The sequence below is a fragment of the Leucopleurus acutus genome (genome assembly GCF_964270905.1).
Source record: "Leucopleurus acutus genome assembly, chromosome: 10".
Classification (NCBI taxonomy): Eukaryota; Metazoa; Chordata; class Mammalia; order Artiodactyla; family Delphinidae; genus Leucopleurus; species Leucopleurus acutus.
Genome location: NC_139153.1, coordinates 79,746,183 through 79,771,121, shown reverse-complemented (window position 1 = coordinate 79,771,121; position 24,939 = coordinate 79,746,183). Strand labels below are relative to the sequence as shown.

General features: G+C 42.4%; 1 protein-coding gene across 2 annotated transcripts; it reads right to left on the bottom strand.

The window, feature by feature from the left end:
* Nucleotides 1-19,086: 19,086 nt before the first annotated feature.
* On the bottom strand, nt 19,087-21,898 carry IL17A (interleukin 17A; the record flags this gene model as incomplete). 2 transcript variants are annotated; one of them, XM_082847826.1, is made up of 3 exons in its annotated part: nt 19,087-19,324; nt 20,542-20,744; nt 21,872-21,898. In XM_082847826.1, 3 exons carry the CDS (start codon nt 21,896-21,898, stop codon nt 19,087-19,089), a joined length of 468 nt encoding a protein of 155 aa, XP_082703952.1. The 2 variants fall into 2 exon arrangements, with proteins under 2 accessions (XP_082703952.1, XP_082703953.1); XM_082847827.1 differs by having other exon boundaries at nt 20,542-20,738.
* Between the last annotated feature and the right edge of the window lie 3,041 nt (nt 21,899-24,939).

The window sequence follows — 24,939 nt, the reverse complement described above, 5'->3', positions numbered from 1 at the left end:
TGCATGACAATCACATTTAATCTAAGGATTAGTTGAAATCCTTTGGTTTCATCCAACTCTTTTTTTTTTTTTTTTTTTTTTTTTCCGGTACGCGGGCCTCTCACTGTCGTGGCCTCTCCCGTTGCGGAGCACAGGCTCTGGACGCTCAGGCTCAGCGGCCATGGCTCACAAGCCTAGCTGCTCCGCGGCATGTGGGATCTTCCGGGACCGGGGCACGAACCCGTGTCCGCTGCATCGGCAGGCGGACTCTCAACCACTGCGCCACCAGGGAAGCCCCTCATCCAACTCTTTGAATCTGATAGATTAAAGGGCAGTAAGGCAACGTGGTTGGGGGGATGATTATTAGTCTTTGTGGGCATGCTGTTTTTTAGGAAAACCTGGTTCCTCCACTTCCACAGCCTCTCAGTCTTCGTTCTCATCCTCATGTGGGATTCCTCCAGGAATGTCAGCTATGGTTGGATCTCAAGCTTAGCAAGACAGACTACATTCCCTGTGCTGTAATTTGTGGGCCATGGGAAGAGACTCTGCCAGCAAACTATATCTTTGTGCTCTGCTGAAACCCTCTCTTTGAAACATCACTTTTGAGGACTTTACTGAAAAATACACACCTCTGGGAGGTTGACACATTGAGCTGGTAAGGTAGGTTCAATTTTCCAGTCATCCTCCGAAAACCCTCCTTTTAAGGTCTAGTACTGTGCCAGCTACTGGGGAATCAGAGATCACAAAGGTGCCATTCTCTCCACTGTGATGCTCATGGTCTACAAGGGGGACAGAAACAAGTCAGGAAAGATGGCCCTGGTCAGCTGGGGTCCTCCTGTCTATTGAAATTTAGATGACAATTGGTTCAGACAGCCAGAGGGCCCTCCCCTCCTCCCTGTGGAGATTCCTGGAGAGAATCTTAGGTTCATCCAGTCCCCTGGGTTCTTAGGTGCTGCTCTCAGGACCTTCTGATCTTATTCATGGCCTATCTCCTTCTTCCAGGTGGCTCTGCCCTGAACTGACTGGAAAGGTTTGCCTTGGGCACCAAATACTTCTCTCTCTCTCTCTCTCTCTCACACACACACACTCTCTCTCTCTCTCTCTCTCTCTCTCTCTCTCTCTCTCCCCTCCCCCATCTCCCCCCGCCTCCCCCCCTCTCCCTACTGCTATCACTGTCTTTGAGGCACAAGGAAAGCTTATAACTGAGGAAAAGGGTGGATGTTGAAGGCTTTGGGCTCAGGAAGCAGGTTCTGGGAGTAGGAGGGGAATGAGGGTAGGGTTGATATTTTGAAGAGAAGGTAAACTTTGGTATCATAGACACAGGGATTGCCTGGGCAGATGTTCCCAAACTTGTTCGAGTGACAGAACACCCAGGAATCATGGCCTTTGTGAATCACTGAGAGGTAGTGATGAATTTAATACATGCCTTAATAGTATTTACCTCAACTTTATATGATTGTCTATTTTAAGTTTACATGTTTAGACATATTATGTTTGGTTAAATTTACATGTTATAAAACAATATACAGTCAGTCATAGGCACTTGTCCATTAACAATCTCTCTGTAAGATGAGGCGTGAGAAGCATCTCTGAGATTTGCCCTGAGATTTGGTTGCTACTGACCTGACTGGGGATGAGAGAGTGGAAGGACGCTGTGGCCGAATCATGCTTGTGCTTGTGGTGGATGCACCCATTTTTCTAATATGTGCTGCTGCTGACATGAATGTGGTGATTAAGCTCATTGATTCTTTTGGTCACATCTGAGTATTCAGCAGGAGTAATTAAAAATGAGGATTTAGAAATGTCATGTATGTTGAGCAGTCGTGTCTCCATAGAAGCTCTTTTCCCTCCCTCCCTCCCTTCCTTCTCTCTCTTTCTTCCTTTTTGTTTAGAACCTATTTGAACTTGCTGAACTGCCAGTGTTTGAAAAAATCTGGAAAAATTACAACTACGGTAACAACTCAGGAATATTTCAGCTTGAGCCATGAATGATTATAGAATCCTTCACTTCTAGAAGTAGAGAAGACTTTGTCCTGTTTGATTTTTCTTTAGCCTTGAACTTGAAGCTGATGCTGAGAACAGGCAAAGGGTCTTAAAAGGAAGAGAAAGAGTCTCCAAAGGGAATGGTATTGGAGTAGCTCTCTTTCTGTCTGTGTTAACTTCAAACATTATTCAAGACGAGAATTTCTACTTCACTGCAATGAAGAAAGTGCATGCATTCCCCTCCCCCAACCCCACCTTTTCTCTCTGGAGCTGAGAGATACAGTTATCACATTCTTGTGGTAAGCATCACCATGGTGAGCCATCAACCATTCAGGACGGTGTAGACGGTCTGGTTAACCACATGGCTCGCAGAGACACAAGGCAGACTGAGCCTGGAGAGAAGGGGGCTTGCGCGAGCTGACTTGGATATGACACAGAAATAAAGGCTCAGTTTTCTGGGACAGTGATGAGCTTCATGAATACTTTACAGAACAACAACATCTATTCAAGGGCAAAAGTTAAAACCAGATACTGTACTATGTGCGCCTCTGTCATTTCAGAAACTTTGCCAAATAATTCTGAAACCCTTGGTTAAAGAAATATTAAATGCTTAAGCCCAGTTGCAGATACTGTACCTCCTGATAAAAAAACGAAACAAAACAAAAAGAAAACATAACTGTACAATTTATAAAATAATATGTAGCCTGCAAATATTTTTGTTCTTCTTTTCCGGAACTTGCCCTCAGGCAAAATTGTTTGCTCATCACAGGTAGAGTGAAATGGTAGACTGAATGTATGGTTGTCAAATATAAATACGATTTCTTAGTTTGAGCAGCGGGCAGTTTGAGGTTATATTCTCTGGCAATTGCCTTCTTTCATGTTCGTAATGCTTTTCAGAGGCAGTCATGTTGCTGGGCGTCAGTGGTTTGCTCCTTGTCATTGTTGAGTGTATCCCATTGTATGTATGTGCTAACATTGATTCCTATACTAGTTGATGGGCATTTGAGTTGTTTGCAGTTTTTAGCTATTATGATGAAAAGTTTACATGTAGGTCTTTGTTTGGACATACGTCTTCATTTCCCTTGGGCAAATGCCTAAGAGTAGGATTTCTGGGGCCTATGACAAGTGTGCATTTAACTGCCAAACTATTTTCCAAAGTGACTCTGTCACTTCGCATTCCCACTGGAAACATATAAGAGCTCCGGTTGCTCCCACAACCTTGCCAGCGCTTGGTATTGCTAGTTTTTAAATTTTAGTCACTCTAGTGATTGAGTTAGGGTATCTCAGTGTGCTTTTAATTGGCATGTCACACTATATTGATTTACACACTTGTGCCACCAAAGAGCCCTGCCCCTTCATTTAGGTGTCACTGCTTAGGGACTGCATGCACAAGGGGCTGATCCCAGGTCCTGGCAGTTCCATCTGAGTCAGTGTTTTATCAGGAAAGTTGATTTTTCCCCTGTCCTTTTATGTCATCTTGTCCTGATCTTGGGAGGATTCCTCTGAGCCTCTCTTCATAGAATATATGACATCTTGTCATGTGTCCTTCGGTGAATAATCTGGCTTCAGTTTTATCCTTTATTCATGGTCCACCTTTCGTCTTTCTCTTATCTCCTGGTGGGTTGGCATTCGTCTTTATTCTAAACCCACTGCAGGTGATACTGGGTATTGCTGCTTTCATGTTTGCATCGCCGTCACTCAATCATAGCTATATGTTGGAAAATTTGGCCCATCATCATTGATTTTCTTTATTGATTTGGTGCTATTCACAATGCCCAGTGACTCTGATTCATCTGCTGTATTGCAAACAAATATCTTGGGGTGGAGGCCTGAACAACACAGTCCTGGACAGGTAAGTCATATAACAGGGATTGGACATGTAACTGTGAATGCCATCTTCATAAAGATGAGAGCTGAACCCACAGATCTTGGGACCATATCCACATTTAGGGCAGAAGACAAAGAAGGGAAACCAATGTGGAGACAGAAGAAATTAATAGGGAGGTGAGGTAGAATGTCACAGTGTCACAAAAACCAGGGCAAAAGACAGTTTTAGGAAGGAGAGGGTGTTCAGTAGGGTGAACGTTCCACAGAGGCTTAGAAGGAAAGAACTGAGAAGATGCCACTGAATCTGAAATGGGGAGGTAATTTGAGAATTTGGAAAGTGCAGTTTCAGCAAAGCAGTCGAGTCAGAAACCAGAATGCATAGAATTAAGCGATGAGAAAGTGGGGGAAAGAAAGACATCTTTCAATAGCATGGCAGATAGAAATATGCCTCCATCTGAACCATTCTTTGCTGCTTCCAGTCGGGAAAGACATCTTTCTGGGCTTTGTATTTGACTTGTCTTTGCCCAAGGAACCTTACTCTTCTGACAGCTCTCCTATATCTTTAACCTCCGGCCATTTTCTCTCAGTTTATTACCAGGCTCAAGAATTTTCAGTCTTCGTAAGTCAGAGAAAAACAAATATCGTATATTAACGCATGTATGTGGAATCTAGAAAAACGGTACAGATGAACCAGTTTGCAAGGCAGAAATAGAGACAATGTAGAGAACAAACATATGGACACCAAGAGGGGAAAGCAGGGAGGGGGGTGGTGGGATGAATTGGGAGATTGGGATTGACAAATATACACTAATATGTATAAAATAGATAATTAATAAAAACCTGAAAAAAAAGGAATTTTCAATCTTCAACAACCAAAACAAACAAAAAACCCTACAAATAAGTCACAGGTTCCCATGGCCATCACCTTTCGTTTTACAGCCAAACTCCTGCAAAAAGAGCCTCTTCCTGCGTCTCCCACGTCCTCCCCTTCTATTCTCTCCTCAAACTATTCTAGTCTGATTTTGGCCTCCACCCCTCCAAAGAAACATCTCCCTCTAGGGCTTGATGGCTTCATAGTTCATATCTAACAGATGCTTTTCAGGTCACAACTTAATCGACATTTCTTGGCATTGGATTCCTTCAACCAGTTCCTTGCCTTTAAGTTCTCTCTTCTGTTGGCATTTCTCTGCGATTTCTCTTTATACATCTTGGGTAGCTCTTTCCTAGTCTTCTTCATGGACTCTTCTCCTTCCTCTTTTTTTTTTTTTTTTTTTTTGTGTGTGTGTGTGTGTGTGTGTGTTTCGCGGGCGTCTGGCTGTTGCGGCCTCTCCTGTTGCGGAGCACAGGCTCCGGACGCGCAGGCTCAGCGGCCATGGCTCATGGGCCCAGCTGCTCTGCGGCATGTGGGATCTTCCCGGACCGGGGCACGAACCCGTGTTCGCTGCATCGGCAGGCGGACTCTCAGCCACTGCACCACCAGGGAAGCCCTCTCCTTCCTCTTGATCCTTAGACATCAGGGCTCTGCGGGGTTCAGTCTTTCGCTGTTGGATCCTTTCACCCTGTGACTTCTCTTTAGGAGACACCAGTGAACGCATGGCTTCTGATAATCGTGTATGTGCCCTCGCTGTGCTCTGGAGCCTGCTTTTGACTGAGGGGCTTTACTCTCCAAGTTCCTCAAGCTCAGATCTTGACTGAGCTCATTTTTCCATGTCCCCGCTGGACAGTGCCACACGGATATCCGACAGATATCTCAAACTCAGTAAGCTCAAAGTCGCTCACCACTCCCTTTGGCCCCTAGCCTGGTATTCTTCTTTCTTCCATTCCTTATCTTACTTCAGGGTATTGTCATCCACCTGATTAAACAAGTTAGCAATGTGGGCACCATCATTAACTTTCTCCATTCCTGCTTACTTCCCCCCAACTTCCCCATCAAGTCATATTAATTTTATGCTTAGTATTTCTCAAATTCACCCCTTCTCTCTGTATCTACTGCCACTATTTACCATCTCCCTCAGGAAAATCATATCCTTCAAATTACTTCGTCCAGGCTGAGAATGCCATTCATGTATCCGTTCAATTTCATTCTTCAAACATATTCAGCAACTATTTGTTATATGCAAAGTACTATTCAAGGGGGTAGTCTCAGCTTCTAGTCAAGTGTTTTACTCTCTCTTGGACACTTCCTCTTGACTGATTCCTCACTAAACCCCATGTTAGGAGTCTGAACCTAAACCGATCTTTCCTCCACTCCCACATCATACCATCCCCCAAACTGGCCACTCTGCCCATGATCAATTCCATTACTCTGAAGGCTGGATTGGAGTTACACCAATTAGCAGGAGATTAAATTGCACCTCAGTGACATGCAAGTGGAATGGAAAAGTTAATAGTCATCAGTGACTGATGTGAGGGTCCAACAATCTTTGTCACCTGCTCTCTCGCCCCTGCTAAATCCTATAATCAGTTTACTGTCTCTTGCCTTTGTGTCCTATTTCCCTTTCTACCCCACTTAAATCCCACGGCCAGCTATTATAACCACTCCTTTTGCACCTGACCTCGGTCCCTTGCTTCTCTCACTTGGTCATATTCAACTGGTAAAATCCCAACACCAGTTAAATTCAAGTCTTGACTTACTTATTCCGTGCTTGAACCTACACTGCTGAATGTGGGTGGAGAAAATCCTGCAATTCTGCTGACTAATCTTACTTGAAATGTATGACCGTTAACCTCATCTGGGTCTGTAATTCTCCTGAAACACCCATTTGCTCCCTCATTCCCCTACATGACTATTTCATGTTCTCTCTTACCTTCTGGTGCCAGATACCAATTTATTGCCTCTCATCTCCTTGATAAATATATTCTTCAAATCTCCACTACCTCCTTCACCACCTTCACTCTGGGTAGATGACCTTGCTTCTTATTTTATTCAGAAAATAAAAGCAACCAGAAGAGAACTTCTATAGGTCCTAAAAATATACCCACATACCTGGATCCAGCTACTCTCCTATTGCTCTGGGTGACCTGACTGTACTCCGAGTTAAGGCCAACTCCTCCATTCATTCACCGGCTCCCATCCCCTCACCCCTACTCAAACTTATAGCTCCAGAATTCTTCCTGATAATGATTTCTTTGTAGTTCTTGCTCCATTTAAATTTCCATAGATCTTCCTAAAAGGGTAATGCCACTTTGCAATACGCACTTACTGAATAGAATTTAACATAGTATTATATCATTATCTGATGTCATTATGACCAACACTGCATTATTCCTGAATCAGTTGTGTGCGTTTACTTTTTTAAATAGACATTTATTGGAGTATAATTGCTTCACAATACTGTGTTAGTTTCTGTTGTACACCAAAGTGAATCAGCCATATGAATACATATGTCCCCATATCCCCTCCCTCTTAAGCCTCCCCCCCATCCTCCCTATCCCACCCCTCAAGCTTATCTCCCTGTGCTATGTGGCTGCTTCCCACTAGCTAACTATTTTACATTCGGTAGTGTATATATGTCATTGCTACTGTCACTTCGCCCAGCTTCCCTCTCCCACCCCGTGTCCTCAAGTCCATTCTCTATGTCTACATCTTTATTACTGCCCTGCAACTAGGTTCATCAGTGCCAGTTTTTTGGATTCCATATACATGCATTAGCGTACAGTATTTGTTTTTCTCTTTCTGACTTAATTCACTCTGTATGACAGACTCTAGGTCCATCCAGCTCGCTAAAAATAAGTCAATTTCGTTTCTTTTTATGGCTGAGTAATATTCCATTGTATGTATGTGCCACATCTTCTTTATCCATTCATCCGATGATGGACACTTAGGTTGCTTCCATGTCCTGGCTATTGTAAATAGTGCTGCAATGAACATTGTGGTACATGTCCCTTTTTGAATTATGGTTTTCTCAGGGCATATGCCCAGTAGTGGGATTGCTGGGTCATATGGTAGTTCTATTTTTAGTTTTTAAAGGAACCTCCATACTGTTTTCCATAGTGGTTGTATCAATTTACATTCCCACCAAGAGTGCAGGAGAGTTCCCTTTTTACCACACCCTTTCCAACATTTATTGTTTGTAGACTTTTTGATGATGGCCATTCTGACCAGTGTGAGGTGATACCTCATTGTAGTTTTGATTTGCATTTCTCTAATAATTAGTGATGTTGAGCATCTTTTCATGTGCCTCTTGGCCATCTGTATGTCTTCCTTGGTGAAATGTCTATTTAGGTCTTCTGCCCATTTTTTTCTTAATTAAAAAGTAAGGTTATTGTGGCTTATTTGACATCCCATATCATCCCCCCCAATAATGAGGTAATGTAACCGAAATTGGGGTCCAGCTGCTCGCCACTCAAAAGCCATTAAAGAGGTCAGGTTGGTGGAAAGGAAAGTTTACTTTATTTTGGATGATGGCACCCGGGTCGGTGGGAGGGGCAGGGTGGACACCTGTCTATAGGCTGACTCCCCATGCCCCTGACAATCAGGGGGCAAGAGCTTTTATAGACAGACGGAGGGGGCTATATGCAGAAACAGCACAGTCAGCTCTGACAGTCATTTTGAAATTGGTCATCGGTGGTCTGACCTGCATCATCTTGAGAGTTTTGAGTACAGTTAATCTTCAGTTCCAGGGTCGGTTGTTCCCATTTCCTCTAGGCCAGTTCTTGGAATTGTGGCAGCTTATGTCATGGCTACAGTCTGGTCATCATGTAGTTAACTTCTTCCACCTGGCGGTGGTTTCAGTGTCTATAAGACAACTTTTCAAAGGATATGGCTCGGGATATTATCTGTAGCCCTTGAGAAGGAACTAAAGGTCCTTGACTATGCTTAATGACTAAACTATTATTATTTGGTCTCCTTTGACTATTTTCCTTTGTTTCTGCATGTTCTCACTTCTCTGATTAAACTTATTCTTTGGCTAAAGGTTTTTCACGGACAAAAGGCAGGCAGAGGACCCGGGGGACAGGATCATAGGGTCCTGCTCCATTTTAGTAACAGTTGTAATGAATTTTTATACAATGGTACATGGTCCCAATTCAAGATAGAAAGATTTCAGTTGGGCTTGAGAAGGACTTCTTGCCTTTTGGGGTAATAATCCCTGGATTGGGATAGGTCTATATTTGAAGTTGTCTAAAATTAATCTTGGTAATGTTTTTGCTCATACATAGTATCACTTTCTCTTATCTTTTGACAGAGAAATGGACTGGAAGACTGTTCAAACTTTCTTCCAACATAAGCTTTCATAATTTTCCTTGTAATCATCCAGTAAGACTCAGCTAAGGTCCTTCTCCTCCAGGAAGGCCCTGGGCAGATAAAGGTGAATGAGTCAGCCGTTTAACCTTCCTCTTCCAAGATATTAATGCAGGCTCAGTGACCCAGGTGTCCTCAATCAATGTTAGTTTAGGAGCAAATCTTATTGCCATCCCCGTCACCATCACCATCATCCCTATTTGGCACACATCTGGGTATGTGCAAACCACGTGTTCTGTTACTTCCTCCAGGAACACATGAGGGTAACCAACCTGTGGTCTTCTAGCAGGAGGCAGTGAGATACAAATCACCTTTGAGAGGAGCCTTTGAAGGCTGCTTGCTCTTAACCACAGACATACACTGATTTCCCCTCCATCACCATTAAAGAGCTCCACGCTTTGAGAATTGACCTTGTCAGCTCTGCCCTAAGTTGTACACCTGGTGGTAGTGGATGCCTGAGGATGTGAGGAATCACAAGGACAAGCAACCACCCTGGAAGCCTCCAGGCCTCTCTTGTTGATGTTAGCACCAGCCTTCCTCAGTACTCTTTTTGTGATAGGCTCTGAGCTTCTGAACCTGGATTCTAAATGGGGCTTTGTGGTAAAAGAAACAGGAAGACCCCATGCCATGTCCCTGCTCTCTCTCTCTCTCTTTCTCTCTCTCTCCCTGTCTATCAGTTTCCTAAGCCTTCAATTGCTTTGATCACTTCTCTCTCCAGCTACTCTGAAACTTTGCCCAGGCACAGCTCAGATTTCTTTTTCTGGGTGAAGGTTTAGGGACATTTAAAAACTTGCTTGATGTCACAAAAGTACTAAAGCTGAGGCCGGTGTTGGTGACAGGAACCGTTTCGGGGGAATGATGGGAGGGAAAACTTGATTAGAGTGGATGTTGTAATGTTTAAAACCCTTTCCCGATGTGAGAGGTGGAAAACTACTATTGTTACCTTAGCATTTCGATTTGTGATGTTTTGATACTTAAAAGCTTCTGAAGCCAATTTCCTCTTGTTTCCCCACCTCCACCTAAACTGCCACCATAACTTGTTTTTGATCCTGATGAATTTGTTTTTAATCTGAGGTACCACAAGGCTGAGCATATGATGGAGATATGGCAGTGATGATCTAAACTGATAAAGATAAATAGTCCATTTGGGTAATTTATGCCCCAAAGTAGATAATTTGTGCCTTCAACATGGATGGCTCCTTCCTGGTGGTGTAAAACAATACCTATGGCGGCAGGTTTCAATCCCAGGGGACAGACGCAACAGCATAAAAAGAATGAAGGCATATGTTTATTTCAGTGTTGCTTTGTATGGGTGACATGTTTTTCCTGATGTTTTGAACATGGAGCTATGTCTTTAGAGTGTATTATTTGTTAATTTTGCAGTTTTTTTCCCAGCTAGAGTGGATTCTTACCTTACTGTTTCCCTACTTGGCATTCCTGCCACAAGGGGGTTCAGTGGCCATGATCATGGTGGCCTGGATATTTTAAAGTTTTATTTTATTTTATTTACCTTACCTTATCTCTTATTATATTATATTATTTTACATTATTTTATTTTATATTTTTGGTCTGAGGTTCCAGGTTTCAGATACTGACTCTTTCTTAGAGCCATTTTCATATAATCTCATATTTTCCATTCATTATGCTATTTCATTAAAAATGGAAATGATTGGGCTTCCCTGGTGGCGCAGGGTTGAGAGTCCGCCTGCTGATGCAGGGGACATGGGTTTGTGCCCCAGTCCGGGAAGATCCCACATGCCGCAGAGCGGCTAGGCCCGTGAGCCATGGCTGCTGAGCCTGCATGTCCGGAGCCTGTGCTCCGCAACGGGAGAGGCCACAACAGTGAGAGGCCTGTGTACCGCAAAAGAAAAAAAAAAAAAAAGGAAATGATTTATTCAAATTACCAAACAACCATTATTTTTATTTGTTTATTCATTTATTTTTTAACCATTATTTTTAAAGTTGCCAGTTTTCAGACCATAAAGGCATCCCTATTTAAAAAGAAATAGATGTTCATTTAAAATGAGAAATTAGAAAGGAAACATGAAAATTATCCATTCCCCATGACCCAGAGTAATTCCTGTATTTTTATACCTGTATTTTTAATATTTCCTTCCTGTTTTTTAATACCTTATTTCCTTTTGTAAAACTTAATTAATTTTTGGCTGCATTGGGTCTTCATTGCTGCACGCAGGCTTTTCTCTAGTTGCGGAGGGCGGGGGCTACTCTTCGTTGCGGTGCGCAGGCTCTAGGTGTGCGGGCTTCAGTAGTCGTGGCTCAAGGGCTCTAGAGCGCAGGCTCAGTAGTTGTGGCGCATGGGCTTAGTTGCTCTGCGGCACGTGGGATCTTCGAGGACCAGGCGCTTGAGCTCGTGTCCTGTGCATTGGCAGGCAGATTCTTAACCACTGCGCCAACAGGGAAGTCCAGCTTATTTTCGATAGTTGAATTATTTTCTCTCTCTCATCCTGATTTTTACCCAAGTATTTAGAATACATTTTAAACATTTCAAAAGTTTTCTTGATATTTATGATAAGCTATGATAATTTTGTACACAGTTTTATTAATATATTTTAAAATTATTTTGCTCTGATAACTTTCTAGAAGAGTAGTTAGTGGTCCAAAGAGCAGTAATATTTTTAAGTTTCTTGAATGAAATTGTAAACTTGCTTTTCAGGATGTTGTATACTTGTACACTAATTAGCAGTGAATAATTGCTCAATTTGGCACATTCTTGCCAACATTACTATAGTTAAAAAGATAAACTTGGCTACTTCGATAGGCAAAAGATAGGTAATTGTTTAATGTGAATTTATTTATTAGTGATAGTAAATATTTCCACATGTGCTTCAAAGACATTTTGGTGCCTTATTGTGTTGTTAGTTTGTATCTTCTGTCTTTTGAGTAGATGTTCTTAATGCTTGTCTTATCAATTAATGTGAACTTTTCCACTATATATAAAATAGATAACCAATAAGGGCCTACTGTATAGAACAGGGAACTATAGTCAATATTTTGTAATAACCTACAAGGGAAAAGAATCTGAAAAACAATTATACATATATATGTATAACTGAATTATACATACTTATGCATATATGTATAACTGAAAAATTATACATATATATGTATTGCTGTACACCTGAAACTAACACAACATTATAAATCAACTGCACTTCGATAAAATAAATACAAAAAATTTAACGTGAGCTTTTCATAATCATTCAGTCAGCAGATGTCTAGTGAGCATTTACAAGGAGGAAAGCACTGTTCCGGACGCTGGGCATACGGCATTGAACAAAGCAGACAAACATTCCTGGCTTCAAGGGGCTTCCATTCTAGTGAGGAGAGATAGACAAAGACAGAATAAATATGTGAAATAGTATATTAGAAGGAGGTGAATGCCATGGAGAAAAATAAATCAGGGAGGTTGCAGAGGGAGTGCCAGGGTGCTCAGAGATGCCTTCACTGAGAAGGTGACATTTGCCCAAAGACTCGAATAAGGGGAGGGAAGTTCGTGAGGCTTTCAGTGGAAGAGTGTGTCAGGCGAAGGGAAGAGCAAGAGCAAAGTTCCAGAGGTGGGAGTGTGTCTAGTACTGAGGCTTATAGTCCAGATATTAACCTCTTGCAGTATTCCTGACAAATATTTTCTCAGTTTTTTGTTTGCCTTTCAGTTTAATGTTTTAACCTATTGAAGATTTACAGTTTTGTGTAGCTGCATCTATCACTTTTTTCCCTTTTTTCTGTACCTTTTAAAAATTTTAATTGTGAAATGCATCATATACGCAAAAGAATGAATAAAATGTATGTGTACAATTTAAAGAGTTCAGTAAAGACAAACAAAATCCAAACACCCAAAACCACACTACCCAAGTTAAGAAGTGAAACATCTCCAGGACTTGCTGCCCAGATGCTCCCCCCCCCCCTCTAGAAGGAACAACTATCCTGACGTTGGTGTTCATCTTTGTCTTGCTTTTCTCTATAGTTCTCTATAGTATCACACTTATATTTGCATGCTTAGACGATATATTGCTTAGTTTTGGAAAACCAGGTGGTGAACACAAACCTGGCTGATGAGGGGAGAACATCATTCCCACTGTTGCGGGAGGCTCCCAGGAGCCGTGTTCCATATTTTGCTCATGGTCTGGCTCCACCTTCCTGGAGAGTTTGCAGGAACATCCGGGGAGGGCAGCAGTGAGGCTTCGCAGACACTGTGAGCTGTGGGCTGGGGCCAGTGAAGCAGAGCTGGCCCGTGCAGAGTTGTATTTGGGATGCATCTGCTCATCCAGGGATCTCATTTCCCAATACCCCTTATATTCGTGAAATGAAAAAGAGACTGGGTTCCTGAATCTCCTCAGGAAGGAGGCATGCTCACCGACCAGGAACCCCTCACTTGAACTATTCTGTGATGTTTTAGTCCATTCGGGCTGCTATAGCAGAATACCAGAGACTAGAGGGCTTATAAACAACAGAAACTCACAGTTCTGGAGGCTGGGAAGACCACGATCAAGGTCTGGCAGAGGACTGCTTCCTGGATCATCTTGCTGTGTCCTCACATCACCTCATGGTGCAGCCACTATGGAAAACAGTATGGAGATTCCTTAAAAACCTGAAAGTACTCTGTGGTAACCTAAATGGGAAGGAAATCTAAAAAAAGGCGATACATGTATACATATAACTGCTTCACTTTGCTGTACAGCGGAAACTAACACAACATTGTAAAGCAACTATACTGCAATAAAAAGTAAAAAGGAAAACAACCAAAAAACCAAAAACAAAAACTAAGAGGAGAACTACCATATGATCCAGCAATTCCACTCCTGGGCATATATCCAGAAAAAAACAAAAACTGTAATTCGAAAAGATATATGCACCACAATTTTCATAGCAGCACTATCTACAATAGCCAAGACATGGAAGCAACCCAAGTGCTCATCAACAGATGAATGGATAAAGAATATTCCATATATATATATATATATATATATATATATATATATATAGAGAGAGAGAGAGAGAGAGAGAGAGAGAGAGAGAGAGAGAGAGAGAGAGGAGAGAGAGAGAGAGAGAGAAGCTACACGTTAGACATTTTTTTTTCTTAAGCAAAATTTGTATTGAACCATTGCATACATACAGAGAAATGTGCAACTCTTAAGTGCATAACTCCATAACATGTCACAAATGTATCATTTAGTGGTCAAAGAAGGCTTGTCAGAGCAGCTGCTGTCTGATCTGTACTTTCTCTCCTTTGGGGCTTTGAAGATTTTACTCCATTACTTCCTGGTGTTCAATGTGGAAAAGTTTGACATCAATATAATTTTGGTTCCTGATTTGGTATTTTGTATTTTCCTCCTAGGTGTGACCCTTATATCTTCTTTACTTCTAAAAATTTAAAAAGTTCAATATATTTGAATATGGTCTCTTTTAATTAATTTAGTCTAAACCCAATTTTCAGATTCACTTAAAAACTAGCCAGATATTTTACATTTAAAAAAATATTGGGATGGGTGAAAATGGTAAGAGGGTACAAACTTCCAGTTATAAGATAAATAAGTCCTGGGGATATAATGCATAGCACGTTGACTATAGTTAACCATACTGTATTGCATATTTGAAAGTTGCCGAGAGAGTAGATCTTAAAAGCTCTCATCATAAGAAAAAAAAGTTGTAATTATGTGTGATGATAGATGTGAACTAAACTTATTGTGGTAATCAGTTTGCAATATATACATATATCAAATAAACTAACACAATGTTATATGTCAATTACATCTCAGTTTTTTTAAAAATAAAGGAAAATTTCAGATCCCCAGAACCAAGGAACCAAAATGAAAAACAAGTATCTCACCATTCCACTGCCTTAACCCCCTCAAAATATTAAGAATATTTTCACAATCCCCCTAATATCTTATACACTACCTGTTTGTGCTTTGTACCTAGGAAAGATACATGCTAAGTGTACTGTTAGCACCCTCTCCATGTGGGCCACACATTAAAATTATGACTCAGAAAACTGATAATTGAGCTCTTGCAAAGAATTACTCTCAAAAATAACAAAAAACCCATTGAAATCAGTATGTATTTTACACTTATAACACAACTCAGTTAGGACGAGCCACATTTCAAGGTTTCAACAGCCACATGTGCTTGGTGGCTACTGGATGAGACAGTGCAGTTCTGGTTCTACTACAAGGAGGGGGAAACTCTACCTGCCTGGGTCCTTGAATGTCTGAGTGGAGCCTAGCTCCCTGAGGACCCCTGGGGGACAGTAATAAAGCAATAGAGCAATAGAGCAAGCAATAAACATTGTTTATTTGAGTTTTGCTCGTTGCAACAGCTCTTAATTACTTACCCTGACTAGACTCCCCAAGAAGCTAAGAGACATTGAATTATAAACTATAAGAAGCTAAGCAGAGAGACCAGTTAGGATCCCATTACAGTGCAACTTTTTTTTTTAAATTAATTTATTTTGGTTGCACCAGGTCTTAGTTGTGGCAGGCGGGCTCTTTAGTTGTGGCATGCAAAGTCTTAGTAGTGGCATGCATGTGGGATCTAGTTGCTTGACCAGGGATTGAACCCCTGTCCCCTGCCTTGGAAGGCAGATTCTTAACCACTGTGCTACCAGGGAAGTCCCCCTTTATAGTGCAACTTTAAACATGACTCTGGAGTTAGGGAGGAGGGAGAGGATATGAGACAACTGATGAGGGATTTGTCCTTCGTTGGATGAGAGGAGTGAGTGACAGAGAGAAATCTAGGTTTTTCGCTCAGATGAACAGGTGATATCATTTGAGTCGATAAAAAAGGCAGTAGAGAAGCTAGTTTGGGAATGGAGCTCATGACTTTAGTTTTGTCTGTTGACTTTGAGGTGTCTCTGGACAACTCGTTCAAAGGTTACCTCAATATTGACTGTCTGCTATGTGCCAGGTCAGGTGCTGATGGGCTGGCTCTCAAGGGACCACCAACTGGTTAAAAGAAAGAGCTCATATCGTATGTAAGAGTAGTGATAAGTGATACCCACAGTGCTTTTGGAGCCCAGAAGAGAGAGACTTAATTTGGGATTGCTGGAGTGATAGGTCCAGGAAGGCTCTTTAAAGGAGATGATACCTACGTGGAGAGAATGGGTAGAGCAGTGGGGGTAGGGCAGAGTGAGGAGGGCAGGTGTCCTAGGCCATTTGGGCTGCTATAACAAAATATCACATATTTTGGGTGGCTTATATGCAAGAGAAATTTATTTCTTACAGTTCTGGAAGTCTGAGATCAAGGTGCCAGCATGATTGAGTGAGGACTCTCTTCTGGGTCCAGGACTTCTCATTGTGTCCTCACCTGGCAGAAGGGGAGAGGGAGCTCTCTGGAGCCTTGTTAATAAGGGCGCTAATCTCATTCATGACCTAATCACCTCCCAATGATCCTGCCTCTCAGTCCCATCACTTTTGGGGTTAGGACTCAACATATGAATTTTTGGGGGACACAGACACTCAGACCATACCAGCAGGGTATGAATAGAGGAGCAGGAAGGGAGAAGGTGGTCAAGGTATACAGGTAGAGCGGACTGCATGACACAGGCACGGAGGTCAATAACAGCGTGGCAGTCAAGAGTGCAGGGTGAAACATCAGGGTGGAAGCAGCATGAGATAAAGCAGGAGCACGTCCAGGGCCAGGTTACAGAGGGTGTCTTTTGTCATATCTGATTTTGTGCCACAGATAGATGTTGGAGGATTGATCAGCAGCAACGACAGGCAGGAAGGTGTTCCAATAGCAGGAGGGAAATGAGAAAAGATGAAGTCCTGAACCTGGGCAGGGAGGGTGTTAATTTGAGAATCTTTGGGAAGTGAAACAATGAGGTTGGGGATTTGTGGGTGTCGGGAGTGAGAGAGAGGAAGAGGGAAGAGTCAGGAATGCCTCGCAGATTTCTAGCAGAGATGATGGGGTGAATGATGGTGCTAACTGGGGCAAATGAAGGGAGAATAAAAGCAGCCCACATCAGGGGAGAAGAGGCTTGGAAAGCAACTGCCTCTTCCCACCCTCAAAATTCTCAGGAATATAGTCTAGTGGGAAATCATGGTTCAGGACTGTGGATGTGTATGTCCTTTTCTTGCTCTCCGTCCCAAAGGAAAAACACAGTTTTATTTTCACCACTACCATTCAAGGAAGAGTGAGAAATGAACAGCAGGGAGAGGTTTTAAAGCACAGACTGTGAGAAACTGTCAGTGGCAGCTGCCTGTGAATCTCTTGTGAGGAAACCATGATGGGAGTTGGTCATGAGACTCAAGATCTCAGGGCACAAGAACACTGGAAGGAGCGGGGCTGGAGAAGATGACCCTTGGGTTTGGAATTGGAAAAGAAGCAGAGAAAAGCCATGGCCCTCTGGGTACGGCTGGAGTTTCGAGAATAAAATATTGCAGAAGATGGTCTTTCGAGAAGCAGGGAGCCTGTGGGTCCAGCCTGAGAGTTCTCAGGGGCACCCAGAAGTAGGGCAAGTAGGATGCGCTGGGCCATGATTGGGGAAAATGGTTATGACTTGAAACTTGAAACTACTCTGGAATTGAATATGGTTCAGTTTTTATTTTACTTGGGCTGAACTTTTCTCATGCTTGAAGTTTGTTTTGCCCCGGTGGCTCTTTTCTGTGTCCTGGGGTGCACAGAATCAGAGGCCGAGGGCAGGAGAGGTTGTCCTAGGGGTATGACCTGAGCAAGAGAGAAATGTTCCTTTCTAGATCTCTGGTTGACATTAATCTTCAAAAGCAGACTGAGCTTGGGGAGACACTGCCATTCTAGTCTGAAAACAATGTGTCCTCCCAGAACTTCCTCGTTCCTGTCAAACCTCAGGTCATACCTTCGGGAGGATTTTTTCTTCCCCCCATATGATCTTTAAAAATGACATGTCATTTTCCCAGGGCCATTATTTTTATTTGCTTGATTTGCTCCAGAGTGTGCATGTCCACAGCATTGGATAATAGTATGCGGGCCTCCATCTTGTATTGTCTTGAATAACATTGAGAACTTGGACTTGGGGTGGGTGGAGGTTGTTGCTACTCAAAGGCATGCTTTGTTTTGCTCTATTGATAAATTTGCACACCCTTCCAAATATGAAAGAGCTGAGCTCATGGAAGTCCTTTTTTTTTTTTTTTTGCGGTACACGGGCCTCTCACTGTTGTGGCCTCTCCCGTTGCGGAGCACAGGCTCCGCACGCGCAGGCCCAGTGGCCATGGCTCATGGGCCCAGCCGCTCCGCGGCATGTGGGATCCTCCCGGACCGGGGCACGAACCCGTGTCCCCTGCATCGGCAGGCGGACTCTCAACCACTGCGCCACCAGGGAAGCCCTCGGAAGTCCTTTTAATGAGAAAACAAATAAGGAAACGAATTTTCTTCCCAAACTTTATTATTATCAATTGTTTTTATTACAAGAGTTTAACAGAGCAGAGTTAGACTTGCCGTCTCTCGTGAAACCTGAACAATTTGCAAAGTTAAGGTAATAAATATGAAACTAGGTTTAGTCTTTCTTTTCAGCCATGTCATGCACTCCTAAGAGACAATGAGAAGAAAATCCTGTAGCCATATGCAGTACAAACTCAGAAATTTTCACCTGCTATTTAATCCTATCTAGGATTTCCCTAGGCAGTACAGATACTCATATATTTCACCTTTCTCTAAAGACTAAGAAACATAAATAGATCCATAAATAGCTCATATAAATATAGGTTTTACCTTTTAAATAATAAAATTCCCAAGTCTGGAATCTTGTCTTAAAAAAATACAAAATAAGGCATGTAATTCATTAAAATGGAATCTCATGCCCCAAAGTTATCTTGGGGCCTATTAAATACATAAATAACTTAAAGCCCTTAGAAAAGCAAACAAGAAGCAAATTGGTACTCAGTCTAAAACTTCCTTCTTGGGGAAAGGGAAAAATGGTTCAGATTCCATCTATAAACCAGTGTTCCCTCTGAAGTTTCCACTGGATGAACTAAGAACCCTGGTGATTTGGGTCAGAAATGGGGCTGGGTCTAATCCCCAGAAAGCCTAACTGATTTGGGGAGTGGGGGTCAGACCGGAAGCTCTTAAGCCATGTGGTGGACAATGGGGGTGACACAGGTGCAGCCCACGGTCACCAGCATCTTCTCCAGCCGGAAGGAGTGGGGGCAGTGCTGAGGCTCCCTTCGCAGGACCAGGATCTCTTGCTGGATGGGGACGGAGTTCATGTGATGGTCCACCTTCCCTTCAGCATTGACACAGCCCAAGTGGCTGCACTTGGCCTCCCAGATCACAGAGGGGTACCTCTCAGAGTCCTCATTGCGGCTGCAAGGGAGACAAAAGCCAGGAAGAAAGTGAATTCCTGGTAGAGCAGGACGGAAATCAAACAGGAATAAACAGAGGGAGACAAATTCACAGGGGAGCAAATGATAGGCATTGTGAATTCTCTAAATGCTGTTAGTCTGAAAAAGAAGTAGTTTGGGGAAAACTTGTGTTTCGAAGCCCATGAAGTGTTATAGAAAAAAAGACAATGATTAGTTTTCCCCAATTTCCGGCATACACAAAAGAAGATAGACTGAAACCACAGAAAGGATTTAAATTTGACACAAAGGTTAATTTCTTTAGGGTACATTTGATAGATGAAAAAAGACTAAAGGACTAGTATAGAAACAAGATAACTGTTAATCTGACTTAATGAAGTCTGTCTTTGAAGCAGAGAATGCACTCAAATTTTATCTGACAGCACATGATGGAACAGAGCCCACGGCTGATGTGAAGGGCTGCAAACAAGATCTTAAGCCCCTTTATAACCTCCTCTCTCCCCTCCAGCTGCTTCGACTTCTGAATTCATTTATTTGAACTACTCTTAGTAAGTAGAAGTAAGAAGACGAGAAACCCTACAGTCAGGTGAATCTGTAGGCTCCATACAACTGAGGATTACTTGCTTTACTAAAATCAAATTATCAAAATACATTTTGTACTTAATCCATCTAAATACTAGATGTACTAAGGACACAGCAAATATTGGTCTGTTGGGGATGTTGTCTAACTCAAAAAAGGGTGGAAATACCCAGCATGATACTTCTTCCACTGGTATTCAAGCTATATTTTCCCAGTGTTAATACAACCAAAAAAGCACAAAAATCCCAGTTAATTAATAGTTATTTTCAACAAATCTTCTCTGGGAGCTCTGGTAAAGAGAATTTAAGCACTAATCTCCTACAATAAATGTCTATTTCTTTTTAAAATAAATAAACAACAGACTTGGGGTATCGTAAATATGAGAATGATGACCACCGTTCATTTGGATGGATTTCTGGGGCAATGAGAACTAGTAGAATAGGTGTTATGGGGGCTGGGGAGAGCTGTGCTCTATCAAAGAAATCTGTAGAATGAAAGCTTGAGAATCATTGGTTTACACAATGGCCCTTCCAGTTTTGACGGATGATTCTGAGTAATACCATTCTCAAGGTGATTTAACTGGCAGTCTGATACATACAGGGTAGAAGAATACAGAGAGTTTATCTGGGACTTTTACGTACTGGAGAGTCCAAGGTGAGGTGGAGCGTTTGTAGTAATCGGAGGGTCTTCTGGAATTCACGTTCCGGTTAAGGATGTTTAGGTTGAGCCTCACATACTGGGGGAAGTTCTTGTCCTCAACATGCGGGCAGCCTGGACTTTGTGGGATTATGATTCCTGCCTTCACAAGAGCCGCCAGACTCAGCAGCAGCAGCAGTGACTGGAACTGGGTGGGAAAGGAAAGAGAGGTGGGAAACTGGGTTAGTGCTACATGGGTTTTGTCAACAAAGTGTGGTGAGGATGGAATTGCTGATAGTTGAGAACATGCTATGGACAAGGACAATCTATACGAAATTTTCAGGTCTGTTAAATGAAAAGCTGGTTAGATGAACAAAATAATATTAGGATGGCATTTCTACCAGTCTTGAACATTTTTCTTTTCTAACTTAGAAAAACCACATTATTCATCGGCTGGCAGTAATTTTAGTGAAGATGGCAAGTCATCAACCTGTCAGTACATGCATCACTCTCAGGTCATTGGGATGGTAATGACCTTGATTTTCTAGGAAGAAATGTCCTCCTGCACCATCGATCCCACCCCGTGCATTCTGTGAAACCCTATGTGAAATCAAATGTACACCTTAGAAATAAAGGGCTGTAGAAAATCCATGCGGTATCAGTTAAAAATTCTGTTGGTACCACTGGCAAACATCCAACCCAAAATGGACCCCCCCCTTATGTTTTTCTTAGGTATATTTCCCAGGTTTTCTAAATTTACATATACTGATTCGGTAATCAAATTGGGTTTCAAAAAAGACGTTTTAACTTAAATATTTTAAAAACATAAAGACCATTTACTCTAAACCACACCTATACCATCTATACATCTATGTATAGTTAGAATACATAGGGTTAGCGTACCAAGACTATAGTATAATAATAGGATCATGGAAAGAAAAGTCACTGCCACAACTTATTAAATCCTCAAGGATAGTGACCCATCTCATTTTGGATTGAAGAAAAGTGGGAGAATTATATTGAACCCCTTGTACTCAGAGAAACAGATTTTCAATAAGCATTCTTTCTTAGAGCACAGCATCGTGTGACACTTCTTGTGTGGTTTAGCCCCCAGTATAGCTATCTTTCAGTTTTAATCTCACCTTTCAAACTGATGTGTACCAGTTCTTGAAAATGCTATACAATGACAAGTATCTATCAAGGGTTTCATTTCCCATCCTACGTAGACAGTATTCTTGGATTTCCATAGCTAGAATCCAGGATTTCATGCCTGCAGTCCAGAAATACTATCTGGCCCAAATCGACGAGAGCATTGCACGTTAGTGCGGGACTCACCACGGATGAAGTTCTCACACGAGCCATGGTAGTTTCTCCCAGTTCACTGTAAGTGGATGAGCTTGTGCTTGCTGCGAGATGGACAAAGTGTAGCGCTACCTTCTCTCTTTTTATAGGGCTTTTCTCCTTCTGTGGTCACTTACGTTGGCGTGTAGGAGTGAGTTCAGGGGTGACACCATTTTGGTTAAAAGTTCCATCCCCGAATGAGGTCAGAGAAAAACCTCCCCTTCGTGACGGGCAATAATCTGCTTCTGGAGGAAAATGGGAAGGACAGAAATTTATGCTTCTAAAGACTATGTCTTCTCTTCATTCTTCAAGGAACTATGACTTGTCAGAAGCTGAGTGGAAACACAGAAATCATTTATTTATGAGCGTGCGTGAAACTGCCGTAAGAGATATCTTCTATTTTAATGGCTCGTGGGGAAATAAAAGTTTGACCTCACATTCAAGTCTTCTTTGGTCATATGCCTTGATTTCCCATTTGATAACTCCTTTCCTCACCAGATTCCCTAGCCAGATGTGGTGGAGACCGTTCCAGAAACTACCCATGGTCTCACCATATAAACAAACAAAAAATGGATACATAATTTCATGATGACAGGACATATTATTTCATCGATTTAATGCCTGCTTTGTTGAATGTCTACTCTGCTTGAGGAACAAATAACTAGGTTCAAGAGACGTGAGATTTACTATCAAAGGCACGTCTAACACTGCATGTTACCAAGCAACTTGTTAACTCACGCAATTCCTCAGGAGGAAGAAGGAGTGGGGAAATGTAACCGGACAAAGAGAGGAATGAAAATGGAGGTAGAGACTGCAGGAAGGTGGGGGTAGAGAAAAGGAGGGCAGGCAAGAACAGACAATGATAACAAGAAAGGAGGAGAGGAAAGGGGGATAAGAAGGGAAGAGAGATAGGACTTCCCTGGTGGTCCAGTGGTTAAGACTTTGCCTTCAAGGCAGGAGATGTGGGTTTGATCCTTGGTCGGGGAGATAAGATCCCACACGCCTCTGGGCCAAAAAAACCAAAACATAAAACAGAAGCAATATTGTAACAAATTCAATAAAAACTTTAAAAATGGTCCACATCAAAAAAAAAATCGTTGAAAAAAAAAAAAGAAGGAAAGACAGAAGGAGCTGGTTCCTCCTTCTTTTTCTCTCCACTTTCTAAGTGAGGTGAGCTTCGATTTCAGGTCCTTGAGGACGGCTCCTCCTCGGAAACATTGAGGCCTATCCCAAGGTTGATAAAATGAGGGCTCAGCGGGCTTCCCTGGTGGCGCAGTGGTTGGGAGTCCGCCTGCCGATGCAGGGGACACGGGTTCATGCCCCGGTCTGGGAAGATCCCACATGCCGCGGAGCAACTAAGCCCGTGAGCCATGGCTGCTGGGCTTGTGCGTCCGAAGCCTGTGCTCTGCAGCGGGAGAGGCCACGGCAGTGAGAGGTCCGCGTACCGCAGGAAAAAAAAAAAAAAAAAGAGGGGTCAGTGGATGCAGACATGGCTGGTGACGTGTCACCCTGTCTCTGCCCGTTCTCCACAGTGAGGTGTTTTCTTGGGTAGACAGACCCTGACTGATCAGTGAGGAAGGCCATGAGCAGCTGAAATCTCAGTGGCGATGGTAGATGGATGACCTTGGTAGGCGAAGCAGATACAGATGGAAGAGGAAGTGGGATGCAGTTTCTCCTGATTTCCTTGGTTCTGGTGTTGACCTCACCATGTACCTTGGAGACATGCAGTCATCGTGAGCTCCCCTGTCCCTCCTCCACATGTGATCACGTAGCCATCTCAGCAGCGTCTGTGTCTCTCACATCTATTTCCTATTCCCAGACCTACTGCCATTCCTCTAACTCATTGCTCACCCACTTGGACTGTTTTGTTTTTGTTTTTTAGTTGAAGTATAGTTGACTTACAATGTTGTTTTAATTTCTGTTGTACAGCAAAGCAATTGTTATACATATATACACATTCTTTTTTATATTCTTTTCCATTATGGTTTATCATAGGATACTGAATATAGATATAGTTCCCTGTGCTATACAGTAGGACCTTGTTGTTTATCCATTCTCTATATAATGGTTTGCATCTGCTAATCCCAAACTCCCAATTCATCCTTCCCCAACCCGCTCCCCCTTGGCAACTACAAGTCTGTTCTCTGTGTCTGTGAGTCTGTTTCTTTTCCGTAGATGGGTTCCTTTGTGTACTAGGACTGTTTTAATAACCACATTTGCTCTTCCCAATTGTTGCCTTCCACCCGCCTTCAACATTCCTGCAATAATGATCCTCAAAGCGTGGCTCTGATTGTGCCTTTTCTTGTATCGTTCACTTGCATTCAGAACAAAATGCAGACCCCTTAGCATTTAAATTATTATTTGACTTAGTATCTGAAATCTGCAACCTTTACAGCTTTACCTGCCACCACGCTCCATGACCTGGGCTCATGGGGTCCTGATTGTTCTCCTTCCACAGACGGTCCCCAACTTACGATGGCTTGACTTACAATTTTTCAAATTTGCGATGGTGCAAACGTGATATACATTCAGTTGAAGCTGTACTTCAGATTTTGAATTTTGATCTTTTCTCAGGCTGGTGCTATGTGGTATGATCTTCTCTCATGAGGCTGCAGTGGCTGTGAGCCATGCAATCATGAGGGTGAACAACCGATATATTTACCAACATATGTACCCAGACACCCATTCTATTTTTCACTTTCAGTACATTATTCAGTAAATGACATGAGATATTCAATGCTTTATTATAAAATAAGCTTTGTGTTAGACGATTTTGCCCAACTGTAGGCTAAGATAAATGTTCTGGGCACATTTGAGGTAGGCTAGGCTAAGCCATGATGCTTGGTAGGTTAAGGTGTATTAAATGCATTTACATCATGATGTTTTGAATTTATTGGGTTTGTTGGAATGTAATCCCATCTCAAGTCAAGGAAGATCTGTAATGCCTGCATGCCTTTTGTTGGATACTGTCTCTGAAATGCCCTTTCCCATCCTCAGTTTATATCAAAACGTGCCTTGTCCTTCCAGCTCCGGTTCAAATGTGTCTTCTAAGTCTGGAGGTC